Here is a 19053-nt window from a genome sequence, read left to right as displayed (position 1 = left end):
TGGGTTCCTGGGGTGGATATGGGAGGCTTCCTGCTCCTTTTAGTCTTTCTCTTACAGAAGATGTCAACTGCCTGAGACTGCTTTCTGCAGGCCACAGATGAGCTCCCAAACATTTAGTTTCTCTGCTGCCCAGTTTCCTCGTCTTTAAAGCAGGCACAATAATACTGGTTGCAATGAGTAAATGAGCTAATATAGGCAAAGGACCCCCCACGGTGTCCAGTTTGTAATGGTGATCAGAGAGGCAGTGACTAAATGCCAAATCACTTCCCTTTGAATGCCAAACCCAGTGCCCCTTGTTCTTTGCTTTTCTCCCTTGGACCCTCCTGGAGTCATTCCCCTTCCTGAAATTGCCTCTCCTCCTCCCTCTTGGGCTGTGCCTGCTGCATCTCTTTTTGATGTTATTATGTCCTCTATAAATCGGAGCATCCTCTGCTCATACCCCCAGGCCTTGCCTCCTGTTTCTGCACAGACCTTACCTGAGAGAACTCATTCTTATTCGACTTAGAGCCGGCTGTCTGGGGAGGGTACTTACCCCACATGTCAGCTCTGCTCTGCTCCTGAGCCCTGTCCTACGCAGGGCCATGTCACTTTTCAGTGTTGTCTACGTGGTAGTATTTTTACATACAAAATACAGATATTTTATTAGTCTCTTACCATTATTTTAGTACTTAAAAATATAAAATTTGGATCATTTACGTGAACAGATATACCCAGAAAGTTCTAGGCTGCATTAAAATTTTGAGCAGAACATAGGTACCCTATCAGAACAAGGACCCCCAGGCATCTTGCATCCCATCTCCTGATTGCCAGTGAGGAAAAGTGTCTTTCTTATACTTGTTCATCAGTGTATTTCTCTCAGGGCCATTTGGGTCCCATCTGCTTCCAGGGACCCTGATGGAGATATCTTGGAAATGGGGCAGAGACACTGGGGGGAACACGAGGAGAGTGTGTGAGAGCTTGAGGGGAGGGGCGGGGGGGCAGGCATGTGCCCTTCACTGGAGTCTGATTCCCAGAGCAGATTCCCTCTGCTCCACTCACCTGATTTCCTCCAGAGCTAAACCCCTTCTCTCCTAGAGCCTGACCCCTCCTTCTCTAGGATAATTCATTTTTACTAGAACCTTCTTCCTCAAACAAGCTACCTGAGAGATTCAGTCCTGGGTCTTCACGCTCTCTCCGATGAAATAGCAAATGAGGACAAAGGGTAGAAGAAGATGATGATCATATCTCTCCTTTTGATTAAAATAACTGTAAGAAAGTAAATGGCAAAATATCAGTATTTTGATTTGGTTCAGTGTGGCACCCCTGGTTGGGCTGCAGGACTCAGACCCTCTTGGCTAGTTGGCTCCTCTTGGGTGAGACTACTCAGCCAACTCAATAGTACCTCCTTTTTTTTTTCCTGTTGGTCTGCCCTCACTGGACAGGTTCACTTATTATCTCCCAAACACGTGGCACTTATTGTCTCCTCAGAACCCTTGCTAAGGCCCTTGCCCATGCCTGGAGTCTCTCCCCAGCCGTCTCGCAGTTTATCGCAGTTTATCCGAGTCTTCCCTGTCTCTCAAGGCCTTGCTGAAGGCCTGCTTCCCCCGAGACCTTCCCTGACTGCCCTGTGCCTCGGTGATCATCCCCTCTGAACTGCAGCCTACCTAGGCTGCCCCGCCACGTGGCCCCCAGCCAGCTGCTGCTAAGCACTCCACATATGTGTGCACACATATTGCTGCAAAATTTGCGTACCCCATATACTTATGCATCTAAACAGACCCATAGAAATGAGAGGGTGTCTTTTTCTTTGTCTCCCTAGAGCCTTGCTCTCTGCCTCGCACATGGTAGGCACTTAGTGAATGACTGTTGGTTATGATGACTCTGTTTCGTGTTGGTTTCCTAGGGTGGCCATAACAAAGGACCACAAACTGGGTGGCTCAAACCACACAAATTTATTGTCTCACCGCTTTGGAGGCTAGAAGACTGGGATTAAGGTGTCAGCAGGGCCCATGGTCTCTCTGAGGGCTCCAGGGAAGAACCCTGCCTTTCCTCTTCCAGCTTCTCGTGGCTCTGGGCAATCCTTGGCTTGTGGCAGCATCACTCGCGTCTTCACATGGCATTCTCCCAGTGTGTGTGTTTGTCCCTGGATCCAAATTTTCTGCTGTTGATAAAGATGTATATAGGATTAGGGCCTGTTAGAGCCAGTCATATAGGATTAGGGCCTACTCTGATGTCCTCATTTTAATTTGATCCTCTCTCTAAATAAGGCCAAATTTTGAGGCACTGGGGGTTAAGACTCCAACATATCTTTATTTACAGGACACAATTCGACCCATAACAAGTTTCTTTATAGACTATCACCTTAAACTGTGTTAATAACTCAGATGAATTAGCCATGGACTTTTATTTATATACTAAAAACCATTACTAATATGGGAGGGGAAATACTAATTAATTTCTGAGCACAGATTTCATGTTGAGAAGTTGATAAGTGTGGAATATAATGTTCATAAAATTGTTGAACATTAAAATTAAAATTGGTAGTAGATAATTTTGAAATTAAACCCCTATAATTTTCAAAGAACTTCATGAACATATGTATCCATTTTCCTATCCAAATCTATATGAAATGTATTCTTAGGTGCACGTGCGCTAAGAAACAGAACCAACACCAGCTATTATAGATGTATCATATTGAATTGGAGTCTTACTGCATAGTTGAACTTTAGAGAATATGATCTGAGCTGTGCTGATTCTGAGTCTGTGTGATGGTGAAATCTTTTGTAAATCGACAAAGTAGTCTGAAGTGGAAAATATTTTCAATAGCTATTAACATTCTGCCATCACAGGGGGCCTTTAGTCCCCTGTGTTTTTAAGAAAGCTGTTTCTCTCTAGGCCTTTGAGAACTCTGAGTGAGAGAGAATAGATTCATGTGTATATATGAAAAGTCAGGAACTTTCATAGCCCAGTGAAATGTTTTGAAGGAGGAAACCCTTGCCATTCTGTTTAATAGTCTCCTTTCCATTAAAAGCCCTGGATGAATAAGCCTGCTGAGTTCTCGTCCTTGGCGTGACTGTTTATACAACATCATGGGCTGTTGCCAGGTGCGGAGTGTGCTGCCATGATTCAGAGCAGGACTGGGTGAGAGTGCGCAGGACTCTGTACCTCTCAGAGATAGCTGCCCCGGAAGGATGGGAAGAGGCCTGGCTTCTAGTCCTGGCTTCCTCACTGACCTGTCAAGTTATCTCTAGAGGCCTCAGTTTCCTCTTCTAACAAATGGAAATGTTAGTCTAGAGCCAGCTTTTTCCCCAATTTCTTTAGCTGTGGAACTCTTTATTCAAACGAATGTATATGTGAAAGCACCATCGGTAAACCAGTGGAAGTGCAGTGGCTCTGGTTTCGGAGTAGGTCAGGGCTGTGTGGGCTGCCCTAGCCGTCTCCGTCCACCCCTCTGCCCACAGCCTTATCAGGTCCTGAGGAGGGGCTGGGATATTGTTCACGATCCCACTGGACTGCACAACTCTTTTCCATTTTCCTAACCTCCTGAGACTCTGTGATGCTCTCTCCGTGAAGAGAAACCAAGGCCAGTTTAGGGGTGAGCATCTAACTGTCAGAGCACATCTGATGACTGTGTTGGGAATAGCAGAAAGACCCAAGAGGAGAGCAGTGGACAGACAGACAGAAGCATCCACACAAACATGTAGAGTTTAGTAGGAACCGAGATACTCAGAAATGTAAAGATACTATACCACTAATAATAATAGAATCTACCAGTATGCCCAGCAGCGTACTAGGTGTTTTATGTCTATTACTCCACATGTTCCTTAGAACGACCTTGTGAAATTGGTGGTTATCCCCATTTTGCTGTTCGGCACCCTGAAGCCCAGGGAAGTAAATAACTTGCACAGGGCCATGCAGCTAGTACATGGTGGATTTGCAATTCCAATTCAGGTCTGTGACTCAGCCGAGTTGTCATGGGAAGGTCAACTTGCACAGTTCTCCTATCAGGGGAGGTCTGTTTAGGATATTTACATTTTATCAGTGAAGGTTATCTAAGGTGTGTGCTGTACTCCCTCTGGGTTCCAGAAGAGCAGTTCCTGATTTTTTTCCCCAGACATTCTTCTCTTTTTCTGTGGGGTTGTTAGGCCTAAGCAGCTCTTATCTGCTTAGAAGCTGAAAAGCAGTATTTTTAAGAAGTTACCTCCCTCCGCTTGGGATACTGTCATTAGAACTACACTCTCTTTGGGTTTTCTGCTTGGCTAGAAGTTTTTCTTCTCCTTCTCATCTTTAGGTATTCAAAGTGATCAGTCTTTTCCCAAGCATGAGTTTATTTAAAAAGTGGTCTTTATTCAGTCTGTGAGGAAGACAGAAATAACAGATGTGTTAATAAGCCAAAGTTTCCATTTCTCTGAGGAGACGAGGCTGCCCATCACCTTTCTATTTTTCTCCCAGGCTGTGGAAAGGCCCTTTACACTCAGCTGTAACATTCACTTTGTCACAAGAAGGCAAAACAATGTCAAGTGTGAGTAATGACCAGGGACCAGTAATTTGCTAAGATGGACACACAGGCCAGACAGGTCAGAGCACATTCCTGAAAGTGACGTCCTCGTCCTCGGCCTGCTTGTGAGATGGATAGGATGCCCAGGGGCCCAGCGCTCAGCTGCTGCCCTCTGGCTGGGAGAAGAGGTCCAAAGCAAGAAGTTTTGGAAATAACTTGGCTTCTAGTTTGCAAGTCATTCAATTCATGTTATGGTCCATCTAAGTCATATTGGCAGCTGGATGTGTGACCAGATGCCCATCCTGGCCTCTGGGGCCAGGGGCTGACCGTGGCAGTTTACCACTGTCAGTTTGGATTTATGTTGAACTGGGTTTCTGCTGTTATTCCCTGAGAGCCCTTCCTGACCAAGGGATTTTCTTCTTTGCACAGATCCGTCCTCAGTGTCTAGGATGACCAGATACTCCAAATATTCCGTAATAGACCCAATTCCAAAATTCCATCTTTCTTCCTTCCTTTTGAACGTATTTGTTGAGCATCTGTTTATGCTGATTATCGCGGATAGAGCAGTGAACACAGCGGACACAGTCTCTGCCCCATAGAGCTTATTTTAAGTTCATGTATTCTGATTTAGAGTTGGAAAAATATATAGTCACCTACCACTGCCTCGTATGCTAACTCTCCAAGGGCTGTAAAACCCTCATGGCAGGAATTTAGGCTGAGTTGCTGTTCTGCAGTTTTTCCTTCTTTCTGAGGCACTTGCCGCTAAATATATCTTTAGGGAAACAGCCGCAGCATAAGCCTGTAAGTAAATTTTAAGTGAGGAGTCCCTCGCTGGGAACAGCTTAACTGAGAGATTCTGTATAGGTTTTACTGACTATGCCTGTTGTTAATTCTGTTGCATTTCACAGAGGGACTATGGGATGCCCTTTCAGTGGGTCATCTCCTTTTCCTTTCCTTGGCAATAACTTTCTTTTCATTCTATGCATTTATCAGGGCTTTTGTTTGCAAGGTGTTTTCCCTGGTATTGTTTCATGCCTAGGAGCCTTTTAAAGGCCTAGTGTACATTTTTTAAAAATTTTATTTTTTTAATGCCAAGCAGCATTATGAAGAAGTTTTAAAAAAACTTTTAATTATGGAGAATTTCAAACATATACAAAAGGAGACTGAATCAAGTGATGACTCATTGACCCTTCACCCAGCCCCAACCACCCTCAAGCCGTGGTCAGTCCTGCCCGTCCACACCCACAGCCACTTCCTCTACCCTGTACCCTAGATGTCATAAATATTTAGGCATGTTTCTCTAAAAGATAAAGACTATCTCTTAATATAATCACCATGCTATTATCATGCCTAAAAAATAATGTTTATCTTATTGGGAGATGTTCTAAAGCATATGAGAAGAGAAAAATTCAGCCACACAGTGCCAAACGTATTGGCTCTTCTCTTTTTTTTCTGTGTTCTCTAGTTTTTGAACAGAAGTGTACTGACATTTTGTAAAAATGATAGCTGTCTCGGTTCCTTTGCACCGCTTCTGGACATGGAGTTTCTGATCAGGGCAAACAGCAGCTCCCTGCCCCTCCATCTAAGAGGAACAAAGCTTGGTCTCTTCAGCTGGATCATATGTACATACCGGGGTAATTCCCCAGACCCTCTGCCAACTTCTCAAGCTCCTATTCATTCAGCAAATATTCATTGAGAAACTCATTGCCTGTCCATCACTGTTAGATGCCGGGGATTTCAGTGGAAGAGAAGACAAGGCCCTGGACTTCTTAGAACTTCTGTTGATAGGGGAGCAGACCTTACATTGTGGTTGTGGTTAGTGCTGTAGAGACTTAACCAGTCTGAAGGCTCAGTGAAGACGCCCTTAAGGGAGGGGCATTTCAGCCCAGCAGTGGGCACTGCAGGCAGAGGGAATAGCCTGGGAAATGCCCTAAGGCAGGAAGGAGGTGGGCTGAGAAAGGAACAGAAAGGAGGCAGTGAGGCTGGAATGGGATGGGGGGTGAGGGGGAGATGGAGCGCAGGAGAGAAGAGCCTTCCCTTCCCAGACCCACCTCTTCCCAGGGGCCCTGGACCCGAGGGTCAGGCTCTTGGCTTCCTGGCCCCTGAGGTCTGGGCTGCCACATGGAGATGTGAGTTCCAGTTCCTCTCCCGACTCTCCACTATTTTGAAGGCATTGTAGTCAAGGAAAGAGCCTACATCTGGAGAGACGCAGACAGGCAGTCCTATGCTGCCACCTTGAAAGAACTAATAATAGTTACAAGTAGGGTGAGTGTGAGGATTAAAGAAAATATTGTGTGATAAAATGGCTAGACAACAAATATTTTTCCCCTTCTCTTTCTTAATAAACACTCCTTCCCTTACCCTGTCACAGCCCAGCAGCTCCTCTTGCTGCCTCGGGAATCCCATCCTTGTGGAGTGGCCCACGCTGATGGCCCTGCTCCTGGGCACAGTCCTGTGCTGGGCCCTTCCTTGTGAGTCTTTCATTCAGACCCTAACTTTTTGATAATTTTTTAGTTTTAGTTTTTTGAAAATTGGAATAAAAATTATTAATGCAGAAATAATACCTGCGTTTTTGCCAAAAAAAAAAATTCAGCGTGTGAAAGAGCATATAGGAAAAACTGAAATTCCATTTTACTGAGGAAACTGGCGTGAACAGTTTGCATTCCATGTTTCTAGATGTATACACACAAACACATTTTTAAAACATAAAATGGGAATATGAAAATTACTGTTTTTCACTTAATGGATCTTTGATATCTTTCCATATGCGTAACGTTTAGATCCACGACCTGGAGGGCAGTGTTTCACAGAGCTCGTTGTCCTTGGTGTTATTAGTGTTTTCCTCCATCGGTGGTGGTCCTCATCTCCCTGAGTGGCAGGGACTCAGGGTCCTCTGTATCTGGGCACCTGAGCCTTTTCCTGCATGCCAGTCCACCTGTGAAAGTCTTTGCTTTGCAGAAATGCATTCACCCAAGCCTTGCATGGTCATCAGCTTGTTTTTCAGGAACTGGGTGGAGTTGTGACTGAAAGAGCATGTGTTTGTTTCCTGGTATGTGGGGAGTTTCATTAGAGCTTTTCCTCTTCCTAATAAATGTCTGGTAAATCAGGGATATTTCCTCCCAGCTTCTCCCTTCTCCGAGAGCCATGTAACAGCCCAGTCACCTAAACTTAGGTACAAGTTTTGAGAGTTGAATCAGTGCCTGTGGGAGCCAACTGTGAGGGACTCAAGTGGAAGCATTTTCTGGAAGCAAATGCAGCCCCTCATAGCCCATCGCTTCCCAAGTATGTGCAGAAGGGTGGGAAGCAATGGCTGTTTTGTTTCCTTACTTAAAAAAAAAGCTAACATTGTAAACAGAAAAACAGTACAAAAGGGTATGAAGGAAAAATTGGAAGTCATCTTGTTCTCTAGCACCCCTGCCCTACCCTGATGTCCCCTCCTTAGAGGTCATTACTACTAATAATTTGTCATGTATCCTTCTAGACTTTCCTTTGCTTTTATAAATTTTGAATGAGTGGGAACCATAAAGTATTTATTATTCTGCCACAAATGAGTGATTTTAAAATGCAAATTATAGTTTTGTATGTCAAAAATATTTTGCGAGTGCGTGGAAGAAATTTATGCAAAGGGTTTAAAAACTGTGGGAGAGCAGAGTTGCTGTTACGGATTTCAGGCTCCTGTACTGGGATGCCCGTGGTATCAGGCCCAGGGAAAATTGGGCAGAGGCCGGTTTGTCTATGAAGTCTCAGTCCCTGGTCTGAATTTTTTTCTTGCCCCTTCCCTTCTGTGTTGTGGAGGCCCCTACTCTGTCCCCCTCCATCTCACAAAGCCGGCAGAGTGGGAAGATGTACTTAGCGTCAGACGGAACTGGGCTTGGATCTACATGTGTGACTATAAGCAAGTTACTTACCCTCTCTGAGCTTCAGTTTCCTCAGCTTTAAAGTAGAGAGGGCATCGCTAGGTCGCAGAGTGGTTGTGAAGATTAAAAGTGCTAAGGAACATTTCCAGCTTATAGTAGGTGCTAACCAAGTGGTAATTTCCTTCTGCTTCTTGAGCCTTTGTTCTATAAAGGCGTGTTCAGATTTGGACATGGTCCCCCTTCCCAAGGGTATTTGCATTTCAGTACTGATCACAACTTTAACTGAAGGAATTTAGGAGCAGGAAGATTCTTTTGGAGACATGTCACACTGCCTCTACCTGGCTTTTCAGAAATATTTTACGAATGGTCACAACAGGTCGTGTACTCACCCCACTTCCTTTCCTCAGAGCTGGCTCCAGGCTCAGTCCGAAACATAGAGGACAATTTGGCTGCCAGGTGGCTGCCCACATTCTTCTGAGTATCTCAACCTCATGCATTTCAGGCCACATCTTTAGTGATGAGGTCGAAGGCATACAGAGACAGATCTAAGGGAAAAACAGCCGTACCAAGAATGTGAGAGTTCAGACACTTGCTCTTGTTATCAGGGACAACACAAGTCCATCTGGCACCTTTGTGAGAACTGGAAAAAGGCAGCCCCTCTGGGAAGATGGGGCTCTGCAGGTGCACTCCTAGGTGGGTCATGGGGCTTTGGTAGACATTACAGAAAGATGCTCTTCCTCCACTGTAAGTAGGCTCTGCCTATGCCAGGTGCAACTGGGTGAGCAGAGACCAGGCTGGGTTTCTGCCGGCCTCTCTTCCTGCTGCCAGGCACCTCAGTGCTGGGTACCACCTGCCTAGCCATATACAGGGGGCCCATTATTACAGCTGTTTCCACAAGGCCTAAAGAGCCATTATTCTTTTCTCTTTTCCTACCTTCTTTTAGTATCCTGACCTAAGCAATGGAGAACCGGCCAGGAAACTTCCTCAGGGCGTTGTCTATGGAGTGGTGCGAAGGTCAGATCAAAATCAGCAGAAGGAAATGGTGGTGTATGGGTGGTCCACCAATCAGCTGAAAGAAGAGATGAACTACATCAAAGATGTGAGTCATTTAAAGATTTCTTTTTCTGGTTTATACGCTTTTTGTAGCATGTAAGAGGGTGGAGTTGGAAGCATTGATGTGAATGTCATAAGGTATTTTTGGAGAATTCTTAGCATTATCATTTTGGATAGAAATGTTTCTACATATCTTCATCATAATGTTAAGAACACAGATGTAATTCTGCAATGAGAGATAGACTGAACTTCTGCATGTTACTAAGTAAGGAGATTCAGGAGACCAAATGACTTCCTTCTTCCGTTTATGATACACGGTTTTGCTTAAGTGGTTTTACTTATTACACTGGACACTCCTAATGCATGAATTTGGACAGCTGTAGAAATCTGGATGCATTTGACTGCAAGTAATAGAAAAGCCAACTCAAAAAGGAAATTTGTCTCGTATGGGGATAAGTCTAGGGGTAGGTGGGCTCCAGGCAGAGCACATCCAGGCTCCAGTTCCACTTCTCTGAATTTCTCTTGGTTCTGACCTCCTTCAGCTTCAGGCTCATGGCATCATCTGAAAATACGATGGTGTCTGGAGGAAGAAGAGAGGCCGCTCCTCTCTGGTTACTTTTTAGAGACCCTCCATTAGTCTTCTCCCTCTGTCTCATTGGCCGGGACTGAGTCACGTGCTCAAATCTGTCACTGGCAAGGGGAATGGGGTGACTATGACTGGTTCACTTGGGTTGAAATGGATGCTGGGAAGTCAGCCACAATAGATTTTGTCCAACCCAGGCCAATTAATGCCATTTCTTTGTATTTAATATTAACGTTTCTTGTCTTTTTAACTACATGCTCTTTTGAGAAAATTTGGAAAATACAAAAATGTATGAAGAAGAAAACAAAATCACCCATGATTCTACCATGCAACCAGAGCAGTTAACATTTTGCAGCATTTCCTTCTAAATTTTTCATTTCTTTTTATCTATCTACCTACCTGCCTGCCATCTATGTATCTATCTAGCTACATTTTTTTTTTTGGTTCTTTTGGTCTCCCTAGATTGACCAGTGACCCTGTTGACCAAACTAGAGTGATTATTAGATAGGAAATGAGCTTCTCTGACACTGAGGGCCCCCAAACACTGACCTGTGGACTAGGAAGTGCTGGTGAGAAGCAGGGGCAGAGTGGGGCAGTGAAGTACCCCAAGGACCTTGGCTCAAGGTCAAGCTCTGTGTTTGCCCAGCCAAACATTTGCTCTTTCTGGGCTTGTTTTCTTATGTATAGAGTGTGTAGATTGTGACTCTGAGGTCAAAACCTCCAGCTCTGTGACTCCATTTTATTCGGTGGGTTTGTAGATAGGACAGAAAGTCATATTGTCAGCTTTTGCATGGGTCAAAAATAATAAATGCATTGACTAACTTCTTCAATGTGTCTTGAAAGATTTGGATACTTGTATAATTATAAGAAGTAAAAAATAATCGTGTTTTGATTAAAAAAATAATAATTGCTTAACAGAGAAAATGAAGAAAAGCCAAAAAAGCTACACACATACACAAATGCTCAGGATATGTGTCAAATCCCCAGTCATCCTACCCTCCAAATATAATTTTTTAGCCATTCAGTGTATCTCATTCCTAATTTTCTTGTATAGGAGCAGCTTGAATATTCCTAGTTTCCTGTGTTTTTCTCATGAAAATACTTAGTCCTTCCTCATTTATATGCCCCAGGTAACATGGCACTGCTGCAGACGTAAACCTTCTAAGCAGAGTGGAGAGTTGCAAATTGCCCAAGACAAAGAAAGCAGGTTCTGGCTCGTCAGGAATCAGGAATGACATGTGCCCAGGTCATAGGAGTGGTTCTGACCTGAATTACCAACCTCCACTGGGATCTGCAACTTAAAATTAATTTCCAGGTCCCACGTCTTCTAGCTGGCTTCAAATCCATCCCTGGCCTGCTCATTCCTAAGCGTGTTTATGGCATTGTTTGTCCTCTCTCGCTGTTGGTGACTCTGGCCCAGTTGGTGTCCTGCAGTGTTTGCCACCCAGCTCGAGATTCCGCTCACTCCCCACTGGTGAGCAGCACGGGAGTCAACTCAGGGCTGTGGACGAAAGCCATTCTGCCTGCCCAGAATGACAAGTTGTGCTTTTGGCCTCATTTTCCAGAAGTGTTTGTAGTTAATGGCAGGAAAGCAGACTCTGCTATTAGAATTCATCTGGGGAAGGCTTAGCATGTTGACTCACCCTGCCCACCCCGGAAATCTCCACCAATATCCAGTCACCCCTAATAAACATGCTCCCTAATTTAAACCAATGTGCTAGCTCTACAAATACAGCTTCAAAATTAACTCCTTCCCTGCTGTCCCCAACATGCCTCCTGTCGTTCTATCCAGCTGCTGCCTTTGAGCCCTTCCTGTAGCAGAAGTTCCGGAGCTCCCTGGAGAGGGCGCCCTTGAGACTTCCTGTTCTGTTTGAGGATCCCTGAGCTCTTTGTCCATCCTAAGGGCACAGAAGAAGGGAGGAGGCAGGGACTGCTTGGGAGATTTTTTGTTTTTATTTAAAACAATTTTAAGGCCCTGTTACTCCTCTGGAAGTGCTAATATAGAGGGAGTAACTTAAACAGTGTTTGTGTAAACAGGTGTTCGGGGATCACCTTGACTGTGGTTATATTTCGTGTCTTGTGTATTCTTGGTGAGTACTGAGGACCTGACTTCCAAAGTTATGGGCTCTCTGGGCCCGGAGTTCCCTGCCTTACATTCCAGACTTTGGATTGCTCTTTGGCAGTCAGAGCAGGTAGGAAAAATTAGAAGTTGCTTTTGCTTTTTGGTTTTTTGGTCCTCTTAGGCACATGTTTACAGTCAACTTGTTAAATGTTTTCTACTTACAAAAATGTGTGATAAGGGGGCCGGCCCAGTGACATAGCGGTTAGTTTGTGCACTCCACTTTAGCGGCCTGGGGTTTGCTGGTTCAGATCCCGGGCACGGACCTATGTACCACTCATCAAGCCATGCTGTGGCAGGCGTCTCACATATGAAATAGAGGAAGATGGGCACAGATGTTAGCCCAGGGCCAATCTTCCTTAGCTAAAAGAGGAAGATGGGCACAGATGTTAGCTCAGGGCCAATCTTCCTTAGGTAAAAGAGGAAGATGGGCACAGATGTTAGCCCAGGGCCAATCTTCCTCAAAAAAAAAGAAAAAAGTGTGATAGGAAAAGGGGCAACTCTTGCCTGAATGTGATTTGAGCATGATAGGTGAATTTCAACAAACTAGTTTTTCTTCAAAGCTTATTATTTGGATAATTAATATTTATTAATAATTACACTTATATATAATAATATGTATTTATTGTTAGCATTATTATTTGGATAATTCCCTTGGCTTCTAATTACAAATCAGGACTGATCTTCTCTCTTAAGTTCTCAAATTGTGCTGTTGTTAAGTTGTTTTTTGTGGGACCCTTCTCTTATTAGGTTTCTTGGAGGTTTTGGAAATCTCACATGAAAACGTTATAGCTTGATCTCTAACTAGCATCTTTGTGGGCCGCAGGTGAGAGCCACTTTGGAAAAAGTAAGGAAGCGAATGTACGGAGACTATGATGAAATGAGACGGAAGATTCGACAGCTCACCCAGGAACTGTCTGTAAGTCAATAGCTCAGTGACTTGGAAATATGGAGCGATGGTAGGGCTTAGAACTCCCTCTCAGTGGCTAGTGCCTAAAGATATTTGAATTTATGATATTCTTTACGAATGGAATTGTATTTTAAATGCACTAAGGGAATTTTATCACAGAATGAAGTTTATCATTTTGTGGCAAGAGTAATCTTTACATTGAAAGCATCCCTCCAAAGTCAGGAACAAGACCAGGAAGCCAGCTGTCACCGTGATTATTTAACACTGTGCCTAAGATCCTAGCCATTGGAATTAAACAAGAGATAAATTTATGGTTATAAAAACTGTACAGGTGGATGTACAACTATCACTGTTTACAAACTATATGATTGTATACCGAGGGACCCAAGCGAATCAATGACAAGTACTGTTACAAACAGAAGAATTCTGTAAGGTGGCAGGGTGAAAAACTAATAGATGTAAAGAGATTTCAGTATCAAAAAACAATCGTTACAGCAACAAAAAACTACCAGATATCTAGGAGTAAACTTTAACAAGTGGAAAGATGTACCATGTGCTTAAAGAAATCATAAGGTGTCAGCACTATCCAAGTTAATCTACAAGTTTAATATAATCCAATAGAATACCAACAGATTTTTATTTTATGTTGTTTTTGTACAACTAGACGATTCAAAGTATACAGAAAATAAATAGGACAAGTTGGGGGCAGTTCTGGAGGAAAAAGCAATGTGGGAGATTAGCCTTATTGCTATTACTACAAACTGAAAAAGCCTTAGAGATTAAAACAGCATAGTATTGGCACATAAATAAACAGATATCAATGAAAAAAAAGCCCAGAAATGTACCGCAATATATGACAAATATAGCATCTCAAATAAAGGGAGAATATGGGCTAGTCAGTATGTGCTGTTGGTACAATTTATATGCTGTTGAGATAGACTTATACCTGGATAAATTCCAAATAGATCAAAGACTTAAGTGCTAAAAATGAGACTTAAAAGGGCCAGAAAAAAAATGTGTGAATTCTTTTATACTTTTGAGGTAGGGAAGGCCTTTTCTTACTATGACACGCAATCTTAAAACCACAAAAGAAAGGGTTGATAACCTTGACTACATTAAGTGAAAAACTAGTGCTGGCAAAAACACCAAAGTCAAAGTTATATGACAAACTGGGAGAAATTATTTGCATTCATACCATAGATAATAGGCTAATTTTCTGAGTAGTTAAAGAGCTCCCACAAATCAAGAAGAAAAAGGCCACAACTCATAAAAATAGGCAAAATATTTGTAACAGGTAATTTATAGTAAAGGAAAGAAGAAGAGCTCTTCAATGTATGACGAGATGCTCTGCCTCACTCTCAGTAAGAGAAATTCATATTAAAATCATCCTGAGATGTCATTTGTGTCCAGTAGACAAGCAAAACTGCAAGAATGGGGCAAGACACTGGACTGGCAGTGCTGTGGAAAAACAGGCAGATTGCTTTTAGAGTATAATTTTTTATACTGTTAGGGAGAGCAATTTGGCGCTACCTACCAAAATTACAAATGCCTCTATCCTTTGACTCAGCACTTCTATTCCTAAGAATTTATTCTATAAACTCTCATGTATGTGAAATGACATATGTATGAACTTAGTGATTGTGGCCCAATATTACTATTGTTTGTAATAGTAAAAGATTGGAAACCCAAATGTCCATTAAGAAGGGGAAAGTAAAATAAATTATATCTCTACAATAGAATATACAGAATTATCTTTTAAAAAAGAAAGAATAAGAAGAGTGAATAACCCCTTCACAAATATATGGAAGGATTTCAAAGAGACAGAGTAGATGGTGAAAAAAGCAAGATGCATAATGTGCTATCATTTATGTAAAACAGGAGCAGAAATAAATATATCTAGATTGCTTTGTGTGTGCGCAGAAGTCCCCAGAAGGATCATCATGACAGTAGTTAACAGTGGTTCCTAACTGAGGGGAAAGGTGGGCAGCTGTGATAACTGAGCAGATGGACAGGATTGAAGGGGAGATTTATTTTAGTCTGTACCTTTTATACTTTTTCAGTGTTTGAACTATGCAAATGTATTACCTACTCAAAAATCTAAGAAAAAATAGCCTTCCTCTGCTTTAGTCAAGCTAATACTGGTGGGTAAAATGTTTTAAAAAAATATTTGTGATTAATAATTTGGAAGAAAAAGTCCATGCATGTATGACCTACCTGCCATGAAGAGCTACCATCTGCAGGAGAGAAGCGCAGTTACAGGAGTCGTGCTGTGTTAGAGTTTGGTTTACGGCTGGGCTGTGAGATAATCTGCTAAAGTAAGACCTCCTGCCTTGATTATGAGGGTGGGGGCATCTAAACACATCCACCTGGCTCATTCTCACTGGCACGTAGGAAGAGGTTTGTGAAATTCTCACCTACCTGTGGGAATTCTCTCTGCCATAATTCTCTCTGCCTCACGCTGACAGACACTAACGACTGTAATTAAAGCCAAAGGATTAGATTTGCAGTGGATGCTTAACATGTCTCTGCCCTTTGCTTTCCATTGTCATCTCGGGCACACCCTCATTTTTGCAGGCTCGAACTGTCACCAGGAGCTCAGGCTCTCTGCCTTCAGTCTCCTCCTCCAGGCCACACCACACACTGCAGCCAGATTGCTTGCTAAATTGCTGCTGTATGAACACGCCCCCGAACAAGAACATTCCACATGCTCCTGGTCCTGGCCTCCTGTTCCAGCTCTCTCCCCTGCGCAGAGTGCACCCCTGCACTGTCATGCCTTCTGCTTTCTGTGACTCCCACAGGCCACACAGAGGTCCACCCTGGAGCCTTCCCAGGACTCTTAACCTGAGTTCTGCTGCCTCCCTGGCTCTCTGTATCCAGCCTTTCTTTAAAGTCTAGCTTAAGACTGGCCTCTGATGGAACTCAAACATGTCCATCACACACATCCAACAAAGACAACCCAACAGCAGCAGCAGCCACAAAACAACTCTTGAGAATTGGGCGAGCCCAAAGTATATTCTTTCTCTAGTGAGTAGAAAGAGCAAGATAGCACAAGAAGCTATTCTGGCTGGGTTCTGGTTCTAGCTGTGCCACTTCTTAGCTGTTTGTGTGCAAATCTGTTTAACTTCTCTGATTCCGTTTCCTCCCCACAAAGACAAATGTTCTGGCTGCCGCACAGTGTTGTTGAGAGGAGTGAGTGAGGCCCAGTGAGTGAATGTGTGAATACTATCCAAAGGAGAAGTATTCTTGTCTTTGTACTCTCTGGTGACGTGGATCAAGGCTGCCCCAGGGAGAGAAGCCCAAGGTGTCCTGGCCTACATGCTGATCTATATGACCCGATTCATATCTAAAGTTATACGACCACACAGTAACCAGACCCCACCTGCACTGATACTATTTTAATGACTTTTTACATCATCTTTCCTTTGTCTAGTAAAAATAAGTCATGTACCCATGCCATATAAATTTAGCCCTTCACTGCTCATGGGTCCTGTCCCCATGCCTGCAGCCCGTCACTGCCCATGGGTCCTGTCCCCATGCCTGCAGCCCTTCACTGCCCATGGGTCCTGTCCCCATGCTATTCTCTGAATAAAGGAGCACTACTACCAGACCTTGAGAGTCCAAGAAATCTTTCTTTCAACTCTGGTTGGCCGAGCCCACATCATCTGGGTCATGCAGATGTCAAGTTTTTAATGTAAAGCTTTACTTGAAATATCGTTGAAGTCGATGTGTATCAGGAGAAAGTTCCAAGTTCCAGCATAATTAAAGATGTTTTGGGTGTGTATGGATTGGTTTTGTGTAACTGTCTCCTCAACCTATCCAGGTTTCACAGGCTCAGCAGGACTATCTAGAGAATCACATCCAAACACAGTCGTCAGCCCTGGATAGTTTTAATGCCATGAACTCAGCTTTGGCGTCGGATTCCATTGACCTGCAGGTATTCATCTGCTCGCTGTTAGACTGGGTGACCCCATCGCAGTACACGCAAGCTTAACCAAGAGTGGGCCCCGCACCTGTGTGGAAAAGTCAGTCACAGAATGGCCTCAGCCCATTATTCAGAATCCTTTCAGCATAGCCACAGTAAAAGCCATGCCAGGAAGATGGGGACAGAAGTTGAAGGAAGTGCTTTCAAGCTGAGACTCTAAACCTCTGAGGTGCAGCTGTTTTTGCCCTCATTAAAATGAGAGTTTAGATCCTGAGTTCAGTGCTGGAGATGTCTCTTGCTGCACTAGATACCCAAGTGATCTTAAGTGTCAGTGCCTAAAACAGCAGATCAGTCCCTGCTCCCTGTAGCCCGTGTTACGGGAAGTTCCACCCAATCACAGAAAAGACATACTTAACCAAAGTCCGTCTGTATTCCTTCATGCCAATAACTCCCAAGGGCTGTTAAACACTTTTTCCTAATTTAGAAATTATTTTGCATTAAAAGAAATTGTGTGCATTCTAAAGAGTATCTTGTAGTACCAGACAGGGAAGCCGAAAGACTCAGGATCCTACATGTGTGCACATGTGTGTTGTCTACCCACTTCAGGGGGATCGCTCTCTTGATTAATTTGATTTTCTGGGAGCTAACCATGAAAATGCTGCCCACTGTTACTCTTCCAACTGCGGCCCCATCTAAGATGCAAATTAACTTGAAAATGTTCAAAACAATTGTCATGTTCATTAGAAACAGCTTCCCTTGGCTTTAGTTTCCAAATATGCAAACAATAGTTTCTGCCCCTCCTCCAACTTTATTTGGCTCTTATCTTTTTACCCTCCTCTTAAAAGTTCCACAAGCTATTTTGAATCCTTTCTGGTTCTATATAAATAATTTATTAGATAAGCAAACAAATTTTCATGTTGCGATTATCTTCTTCCCCTGGAACCTAATATTCTCTAATAACAGCTGTTATGGCAGGAGAGCCAACTGCAAAGCGAGGCCACTGTCCCACAGTGGGCCTTGGTGGGTGTATGTTTAGATTTGTCTGGGAGGCCCATTTCTGGTGGGCCTCTGGGTCCCACCCTTTCCTGGCTCTACTCAGTGCATGCCAGTTTTCCCCTGGCCTCAGGCCAAGGCCTACTTTGGGTCTGGTTTAGTCAGCTGCCTTTGTTTTCCCTTCCTCCTGCCTTCAAGGGGGCTCGCCAAGGCTCCCTTCCACTCGCTCTTGGACACATTCTCATTCCTGGCCAGCAGGAAGTGCTGTACCCCACCTGAATTCAGACCTGGTTGGTATCTGGATTTTCCTTCCTATCATACTTCTGATTTGTCACCCTGTTGATGCTCCAGGCATTCACTTCTGAGGTCAGCTGTTAGAACAAGTTCAGCCCTAACCCAGGTACCCTGACTGATTCCTAGGTATGGTCTAGTCTCTTAGACCAGGGCACACAGAGTAGCCTCATAGTAAAAGATTAAAAATCATTGTTAAAAAACAAAAATAGGAAGAAAAGAAAGGCGCCGTCTCATGGGCAGGAAGCTCAGCTGAGTGTGAGGATAGTTGGTTTCTTGTTTCTGTATGGCCCCAGCCTCTTCCGTTGTCCAGTCTACCCCATTTTCATTATTACCGACAGGGAGAACAGGCCTTTGGTTAGATTTCATAGAATGTCAGAGCTGGAAAGAACTGCTGAGACGATCTCTAATCCCCTTGTTTTATGGGTAAAGAAACTGAGGCCAATAGAGAGAAATGACTTGAACAAAGTGCCTACCTAGTAGCAGAGCCAGGACTACAACCCTGGTCTCTTGGTCCAGATGCAGGTTCATGAGCACAAGAGCAGCATCTGTAAAGCCAGCGGCGCTTGCACAGGGCGTGGTTGGGCCGGGTGGTTTCTAAAGCCCCTTGCAGCTCCAGTGTTCTGTGACTCCGTGCTTCCAAATGGCTTCTGCATTTTCTTTAATATCTATTTACCACCATCGAAAATCCTTTCTCCAATTCAAGTAGGTTTAGGAAAGAGGCTTATTATCCAAAGTGGAGGCTGTGGAATTGAGGAATCTTCAGAAACTGATCATCTACAAAGAGGACAAAGGTGTTAGAAGGTGTATCCAACACCAGAGTTTCCACATCTCCTGATTTAAAGTTG

The 19053-nt window shown here is 43.7% G+C and overlaps 1 protein-coding gene and 1 long non-coding RNA gene across 7 annotated transcripts in view; one reads left to right on the top strand and one right to left on the bottom strand.

The window, feature by feature from the left end:
* The window catches only part of MYZAP (myocardial zonula adherens protein), a 101583-nt gene that overhangs the window by 26614 nt on the left and 55916 nt on the right, over positions 1 to 19053 (top strand). For 4 of the 6 annotated variants that reach the window (XM_070235931.1, XM_001498313.7, XM_070235940.1 and 1 more), the window contains exons 3-5: positions 9278 to 9433; positions 12916 to 13008; positions 16820 to 16933. In XM_070235931.1, the coding sequence (XP_070092032.1) occupies positions 9278 to 9433; positions 12916 to 13008; positions 16820 to 16933 (363 nt within the window). The remainder of the gene's footprint in view (positions 1 to 9277; positions 9434 to 12915; positions 13009 to 16819; positions 16934 to 19053) is intronic. The other 2 variants (XM_070235937.1, XM_005603022.4) reach the window with 1 other exon arrangement.
* On the bottom strand, positions 647 to 8879 carry LOC138917797 (uncharacterized). The gene is made up of 3 exons (XR_011426226.1): positions 8724 to 8879; positions 1944 to 2140; positions 647 to 1245 (listed from the first exon to the last, which is right to left on the bottom strand). It is a non-coding gene; the product is annotated as an uncharacterized lncRNA (long non-coding RNA).

This window comes from Equus caballus, chromosome 1 (genome assembly GCF_041296265.1).
Source record: "Equus caballus isolate H_3958 breed thoroughbred chromosome 1, TB-T2T, whole genome shotgun sequence".
Lineage (NCBI taxonomy): Eukaryota > Metazoa > Chordata > Mammalia > Perissodactyla > Equidae > Equus > Equus caballus.
This window is presented reverse-complemented; position numbering and strand designations above follow the sequence as displayed.